Source organism: Gekko japonicus, unplaced genomic scaffold (assembly GCF_001447785.1).
Source record: "Gekko japonicus isolate JY-2015 unplaced genomic scaffold, Gekko_japonicus_V1.1 scaffold7697, whole genome shotgun sequence".
NCBI lineage: Eukaryota > Metazoa > Chordata > Lepidosauria > Squamata > Gekkonidae > Gekko > Gekko japonicus.
In genome coordinates, this window is record NW_015164857.1 from 1 (window position 1) to 8,156 (window position 8,156).

The window sequence follows — 8,156 nt, forward strand, 5'->3', positions numbered from 1 at the left end:
GCTCCTGCAGTTTCCTCAAGGTGTCTGGGTGAACGAGGCTCTGAATGTTCCTCCCTTTACCCATACCAAGCAGTTTCTGGCATGATCTCTGAGAAGAGAATCTGCTTTTTCTTTCAGTGTCGGTTTTCCTTTGAGGAGGTGGCCGTGTATTTCACCGTGGGAGAGTGGTCCCTGCTGGATCCGGACCAAAGAGCTCTGTACTGGGAAGTCATGCTGGAGAACTACGGGAGCGTGGCCTCTCTGGGTAAGGATCCTTCGCTAGGTGCCCAAGTTGCAAATTTGTGCCGTTGTGATGTGGCATATATCAAAATATCGAAAAGCAATACAGTGTTCTGTCTCCTGTCCTGCCACTTGTCCAGAGGCAACTGAGGCCAGTGTTGTGGCCAATGCTCCTTCTAAGCTGTGGAGTCTTGTGAGCAAAACTTCTACTTCGTGAGCTACTGGCAAGTTGTGAGTGAGCAATCCGGCTGCTGCATAAATTAGTCTGCTTTGGAGTCATCCTTCCTGAGCTGAGACAAAAGTGTGTGAGCCAGAGGCTGAAAAACTGTGAGCTAGCTCACACTAACTCAGCTTAGAGAGAACACTGGTTGTGGCCATCACCCCAGCCAGAGAAAGAGTCCTGGCTTGAGGCAAAGGTGGGGTGAAAGGCCCTCAGAAAGACTCTGGAAGGGGCCAGATCCTGATTTCTCTGTTGCTAGCTTTTAAAACACCCCCCGGATGGGATTACAAACATCCGCTCAGACTGTGATCTGAACATCTTGAGTGGAGTACCGCAGGGCTCGGTCCTGGGCCAGATGTTGTTCAGTGTTTTTATAAATAACCCTTGTTAGCCGCCCTGAGCCTTCGGGGTAGGGTGGGATACAAATCTAAAGATAAATAAAATAAAAAAAATAAAACAGAGGGGATGCTTATCAGATCTGCAGACGACACGAAGCTGGGTGGGATTGCTAATTCTGGAGAAGACAGAGCCAAGATTCAAAATGATCTCAATAGGCTGCAGCAGTGAGCTGAGGTAAATAAAATGAATTTCAATAGAGATAAGTGCAAAGTCCTACACTTAGGTATAAAAAATCAAAGGCACAGATATGGAATGGGAGGGACTTGGCTTGACGGCAGCTCATGCGAAAGGGATCTGGGTGTTCTGGTTGATCACAAGCTAAACATGAGCCTGCAGTGCGATGTGACTGTGAAGAAAGCTAACACAGTCTTAGGATGCATTAACAGAAGCATTGTGTCCAGATCACGGGAGGTGGTAGTTCCGCTCTATTCTGCTATGGTCAGGCCCCACCTGGAGTCCTATGTCCAGTTTTGGGCACCACATTTTAGGAGGAATGTTGACGAGCTCGAGCGTGTCCAGAAGAGGGCAACCAGGATTGCGAGAGGGTTGGAGTCCAAGTCTTATGAGGAAAGGCTGAAAGAGTTGGGTCTGTTTAGCCTGGGAAAGAGAAGGCTTAGAGGGGACATGATTGCAGTCCAGATATTTGAAGGGCTGTCATGTAGAAGATGGAGCAGATCTATTCTCTCTTCCTCCGGATTGCAAGACTAGATCTAATGGGTTTTTAGTTCAGTTTTAGTTTTATTATTATGGTCTTAAGACCAACATACAGAGTAAGCATAATATGCGAGGGAGAGAGAAGAAAAAACCCACTCATAATATACAAAAATAGAAATCTGAATGTAAGAACTTTTAAAATGCGATTCCCGCAATCTAAGAACTAACGCAGAAAACTCAGGAACTGAATGTGTAATCTCTACATTCTTATTTGATAGGAGCCAGTGAAGCCTTGCTTTGTTTGTGTTATGTGCCCAGGTGCCCTATCAACTAATGGGGTAATAATTTTAAGACGAGCCTCCCTGTAAAATGGACAGCTGAAGAACATATGTTCTACCGATTCAACCTCGCTTAAAAGGCATGGGCATAGCCTTTCAGAATTGGGTTTTTTGTTGTACCTGCCTTGAATAACCGCAGATGGAAGGGCAGAACACCTAGCTAGAACACATGCCCTTCTAGAATTCTTTCCCTCCACTGAAGTCAAATATATTGCCGACTTAATGGTGCTTTTGATATTTAACAACACCCCAAGTTTGGAAGCCTTAGAGATGTCAGATTGTCGCTCAGTATCTTCAACTCTTTGTTCAATAAGCCCTTTGGCTTGTTCAAATTCATAGGATAAGAGAAGCTGAGGTGAGAAGCCAGTTCTGTGAATATGATAGTGAACTGCCTTGATCCAACTGGATTGGAAATCATCCTGGGATATCAGGAGAAGCAAGCCTTGTGGATTGAAATGACCCTTCGGCTACATACCCTAGCTTCAATTCTAAGATTCCGAGACTCCAGTCGTATCCAAGCATTGGATACACAGTTAGGCACTAGCAAAACAGCTCTTAAAAATTTGGGCTGAACTCTTTCTTGCGGCGTAAAGCATGAGGAAGGTGGTCCTAAGAATGTTCCATAGAGCAGTTGTGCCAATGTTTTGGCCTTATATAACTTCAGGGCTGCAGGAACAAAGTGTCCACCATGAGTTTGAAAAAATGTCAGTATGGCATTTGCGGATCTTTCCCCTAGATCGGCAACATATTTGCTGTGCTTAATCCTAGAACTGTAGGCCTGTAAAACTACACCCAGGTATTTCTATGAACATCATCTGTCCCCCTTATATGGGTTGGGATTTTTGACTTTAATCTTGACCACGTTTCTGCCCACCCAGGATAATTTTTACTCTTGCTTGGATACGGGTCCCTTCCCATATAAGAATGATCACTTTCTCTCTGTCTCTCTCTGTGCGAAAGAAGCCAGAATGATAACAGAGACCATGGTGGAGACAGACAACAGCCTTGCATCTGAAGAAAGACTGGAGAGTTCCTTAAGAGGATCTCAAGAGACGATTTCCTTCCCAAGTGAGCTGGGTATCCCTTCACAGTTATGTCAAGGAAATGGTCATGGCATGCCCACGGGACTTTCCTGTTTCACTTAAGTGGCTCTTAGTTTGGTAAAATTATAACACCCGCTGGGCAATACAGGAGGGGGGCGTTCTGGGGCCTGGAATCTGGAGACTTGGAAGCTCCTTCTGGGCAAGAGATCAGCTGTGGTTCTTGAAAGGCTGTGGTATCCTTAAATCCCGAATATTCTGGGGAAAGGTGGAGGGGTTAGTAGGGTCAGCCAAGCTGGAGAAGGCCAAAGGGCCATCAATCCTTTCCTACTGCAGCCTTTGGACCGTTCCTGACCTCCTAGATGCTAATGTTTTCTCTCTCTTCGTTCCAGCAGAGGACAATCAGAGGAATGAGGAGGGTGAGGAACTTCATCTGCAATTGACAGATAACGTTAATAACGAAGACTTGAAAAGAAACATCTGGAATCGAGGCAGCCCTAAAAGAAAGCAAGTCAGCTGTTTGGTTGAGAAGAGAGATGGAAGGAAGCATAGTGAACATTTTCCAAAGCACAGCATAATGAAGACAAGTAAATCTATTCAAGGTGGAAAGTACTTCAGATATAGATCACAGCTTCTTGTGAACCAAAGAAAACACAGAGGAGAGAAATTTTTTAAATACTCAGGGTGTGAAAAGAAATTAAGTTCGAAGGGCAGTCTTCAACGGCATAAAAGAACCCACTCAGGGGAGAAACCCTTTGAATGCGCAGAGTGTGGGAAGACATTCAGTGCGCGTAGTTATCTACAAGTGCATCAAAGAACCCACACAGGGGAGAAACCGTTCGAATGCCCAGAGTGCGGAAAGAGATTCCGTCAGAATGCAAGTCTTCAAGATCATCAAAGAACCCATACAGGGGAGAAACCGTTTCAATGTTCAGAGTGTGGAAAGAGATTCAGTCGGAATAGCAGTCTTCAATATCATCGAAGAACCCACACAGGGGAGAAACCATTTGAATGTTCAGAGTGTGGTAGGAGATTCAGTCAGAGTAGCAGTCTTCAAAGGCATAAAAGAACTCACACAGGGGAGAAACCATTTGAATGTTCAGAGTGTGGAAAGAGATTCAGTCGGAATAGCAGTCTTCAATATCATCGAAGAACCCACACAGGGGAAAAACCTTTTGAATGCTCAGAGTGTGGAAAGAGGTTCACTACAAATCGCTATCTTCAATATCATCAAGGAACCCACTCAAGGAAGAAAACTTTTGAATACTCAGATTGTGGAAAGAGCTTCACTCAGGGCCGTGCTCTTCACGATCATCAAAGAACTCACATGGGGGAGAAAACTTTTGAATGTTCAGAGTGTGGAAAGAGATTCAGTCGAAATGGCAGTCTTCAATATCATCTAAGAACCCACACAGGGGAGAAACCATTTGAATGTTTAGAGTGTGGAAAGAGATTCAGTCAGAAGGGCACTCTTCACGATCATCAAAGAACCCACACAGGGGAGAAACCTTTTGAATGTTCAGAGTGTGGAAGGAGATTCAGTCGGAGTAGCAAACTTCAAGAACATAAAATAACCCATGCAAGGGAGAAACTTTTTGAATGCTCAGAGTGTGGAAAGAGATTCAGTACTAGTCGCTATCTTCAACTGCACCAAAGAACCCACACAGAGGAGAAACCTTTTCAATGCACAGAGTGTGGGAAGAGATTCAGTCACAGTAGCAGTCTTCAAAGGCATAAAAGAACTCACACAGGGGAGAAACCTTATGAATGCTCAGAGTGTGGAAAGAGATTCAGTTGCAGTAGCCATCTTCGAGACCATAAAAGAATCCACACAGGGGAGAAACCTTTTGAATGTTCAGAGTGTGGAAAGAGGTTCACTCAGGGTGGCTCTCTTCACCAGCATAAAAAAACCCACAATGGGAGAAACTTTTTGAATGCTCAGTGTGGGGAAAGAGATTCAAGTTGAGTGGCTTTCTTCAAAAGCATCTGACAACCCACACAAGGAAGAACCAATTTGAGCGTTCAGAGTGTGAAAAGAGATTTAGTTAGAGTAGCCTTCTTCAAATGTGTGGAGAAACACACACACACACCCCACACACACTGAGTTTTTAAAGTGTACTATTCTCCCCTCTTCTTTCTGGAAGGGCAGGAAGCGAGGCCAATTACCAGCCATCGTTTTGCAAATGACTCGGCTTGCCAGGTTCCTGAGGTATTTGGTGTTACAAATCTCCAGGTTATTCTTGGAGATTTCTCAGAATGCCTTCCAGGAGGGCTCTCAGGATTCACCTGCACGCACCAGGATGGACCTGGGTGTCCCACGGTCCAGCCACGTGAGCTGGGCGGACCAGGTCAAAAGAGGCAGAGAGAGTGATGTAAAATGTGTGGAGTGGAGTCAGAGGTTTAATAAAAGTGCCTGCTCGAATGAAGGAGGGTCTGTTGGTGCAGGTCCTTGGAAGAGGACAGATGGCTGAGCTCTGATCTACAGATCAGGAGCCATCTTGGCCATGCGGCCTGGCTTGCTGGCTGCAGGGAGCCTGAGGTAATTATGGGACACCTTTAGAACCTTTTGCAATTTTGCATCGAAGAGGTAATTATGGGACACCTTTAGAACCTTTTGCAATTTTATAAGTTTGCACGTACCTACTCTCTATCATCATCCAGTTCGAGTAAGTTTTAGAACCAAGGAAAGGATACATTTATACCCAACTTTTCTTTGTTCTTCCATGTGCTGATCTGTTGTTTTGATTTAGTCGGATTGAACTTAACTTTCTTTTAAAGAAATTCTTTTTTATATATTGGATGTGGCCCTACGTTTCTGTACTGCACAGTCCTCCAATTGCTTGGATATGCTGTTAGTTTCCCAGCACCACGGAACTCGAACACGGGAGAAAACTTTTGAATGCTTTGAGTGTAGGAAGCGATTCCGTCACAGTGGCAGTCTTCAACAGCATCAAGAAACCCACATAGGGGAGAAACCTTCTGAATGCTCAGCATGTGGAAAGAGAGTCAGTCGGAGTGGCCTTCTTCAAGAGCATCGAAGAACCCATATAGGGTGAGAAACCTTTTGTGTGCTCAAAGTGTGGAAAGATATTGAGTTGGAGTAGCGTTTTTTGAAAATATCTAAGAACCCACACAAGGAGAAACCATGTCACCGCTTAGCCAGTGAAAAGAGCACTTATCTTGTTTCACAGGTAAAAGACAACCACAGACCACATAAAGCATCAAAAGGATATAAACTCTTCAGCTTTAATCTACACAGAAATCTTACCCTAACCAGGAAGAAATGTTTTAAATGCTCATACTATAGAACAGTGATAGCAAACCTTTTAGAGACCGAGTGCCCAAACTGCGACCCAAACCCCACTTATTTATTGCAAAGTCCCAACACGGCAATCTAACCTGAATACTGAGGTTTTACTTTAGAAAAAAACCTCATACATTAACTTAAGATGATCCAAACAAAGTAAGGAGAGCAATCCCAAATGCTTTCATTTACTTAAAATTATTTGGCAGAGAATTCGACACTTTAATGATGGTCTGGGCCTGGCTGGGGCGATGGCATGCGTGCCCACAGAGAGGGTTCTGAGTGCCACCTCTGGCACCCGTGCCATAGGTTCGCCACCACTGCTATAGAAAGAGCTTTAACCATGTTTGAAGCCCTCCAGTCCCAGAAGGAAGAAAGCAAGGATGAGTTCTTCCAGGTGAAGTAAATTCAAAATCAGCTCCCATCTCCTTTAGCATGGAGGATTCCACACAAGGGAGGAACCTCATAAATGCTCAGCGTTTGGCCAGAACCTGAGGCACAGATCTGACACTCATGTTCCTCAGAGAATCCACACAAGGGTAAAATTTTCCTATAGATGATTCTGAGCTATGTTCCCTCTAAGCTGAGTGAGTGTGAGCTAGCTCACGGTTTTTTAGCCTCCAGCGCACACGTTTGTCCTAGCTCAGGAAGGGATGGCTCCAGAGCAAACTAAGTTAATGCAGTAGCCAAATCACTTGCTCACAGCTTTAATGCCAGGAGCTCACAAAGTAGAATTTTTGCTCACAAGACTCCACAGCTTAGAGGGAGCAATGCTTCTGAGGCTGTTCTTTGAACACTCAAGTGCTGGAGGTTCAGAAAATAGTTCCACAAAGAAGGGCATTTTTAGTGGTTGTCTTGCTGTGTTTAACTCACTGTGTCCAGTTAACTGCCAGTCTGTTTCTGACATCTACAAAACTGGCAAAAACATTTAATCTCCCAAATCCTGTGAAGAAATAGACAAGTTGAGGATAACTGATATCTACAACATAAACCTAGCGTGACCAGACAGCATCCTTAATTCAAAAAACATTTTTATCTGACCAGTGATTCTGGAAAGGCATTTCAAGATTTTCCCACTGTTAAAAAGGAATGAGATTGTGGACCGTTCTCACTGGGTACAGTATGTATTTTATCTTTCTGCTGAATATATTACCCTGCATTGCTTTCTACTTATGTAATACCATTGTTTTCCTTGTGTCCAATACTTTCTGCTTTGTTTCAGAGTCCTGTAATCCTAGTCCTATGACGTTGCTCATTAAACTGTCTCATCCTATTGATTGCATCGACTGGCATCTTACACTGTGTAATCCACCTTGAGTCTCATGGAGAAAGGCTGATCATAAACAAATAACAAAAAAATTAACATCCATTTAGCTGCTACTTAAAGAGTAAAGGTAAAGGTTCCCTTGCTCGAAAGCCAGTCGAATCTGACTCTAGGGTTGCGGTGCTCATCTCCATTTCAAAGCCGAAGAGCCAGCGCTGTCTGAAGACATTTCCGTGGTCATGTGGCCGGCATGACTATACACCAAGGCGCACGGAACGCTGTTACCTTCCCACCGAAGCGGTACCTATTTATCTACCTGCAATTTCTTGCTTTCGAACTGCTAGGTTGGCAGGAGCTGGAACTAGAGATGGGAGCTCACTCCGTCATGCGGCACACACAGGTCTCGAACTGCTGAACTACCGACCTTCCACAGCCTGCAGTTCAGCGTCTTAACCACTTGAGCTACCGCAGCTCCCTACTTAAAGAGTAAGAAAGTCTAAATAAAGTAGTTGAGAATTTCTATTGTACCACTGGCTTCCTAGCTCTTACAGGCTAATTCAAGTCGGTATTAATTCCTCAAGCAACACAGAAATACACAGCCACCTCATCACAAGCCACCAGTCTCTGCAAGAAAAGGAAGATATGAATACCCCCCCCCGCACATTGTTACAATGTCAAAGGAGACAGGAAGGTGCAGGAAGTGGGACAGGAGGATTCC

At 44.5% G+C, this 8,156-nt stretch overlaps 1 protein-coding gene across 1 annotated transcript; it reads left to right on the top strand.

Annotated features, from left to right (window-relative positions):
- The first annotated feature begins 221 nt into the window (after positions 1-221).
- Positions 222-4,836, top strand: LOC107109192 (zinc finger protein 135-like). The gene is made up of 2 exons (XM_015409759.1): positions 222-244; positions 3,263-4,836. Exon 2 carries the CDS (start codon positions 3,448-3,450, stop codon positions 4,834-4,836), a length of 1,389 nt encoding a protein of 462 aa, XP_015265245.1. The 5' UTR covers positions 222-244; positions 3,263-3,447.
- The last annotated feature ends 3,320 nt before the right edge of the window (positions 4,837-8,156 follow it).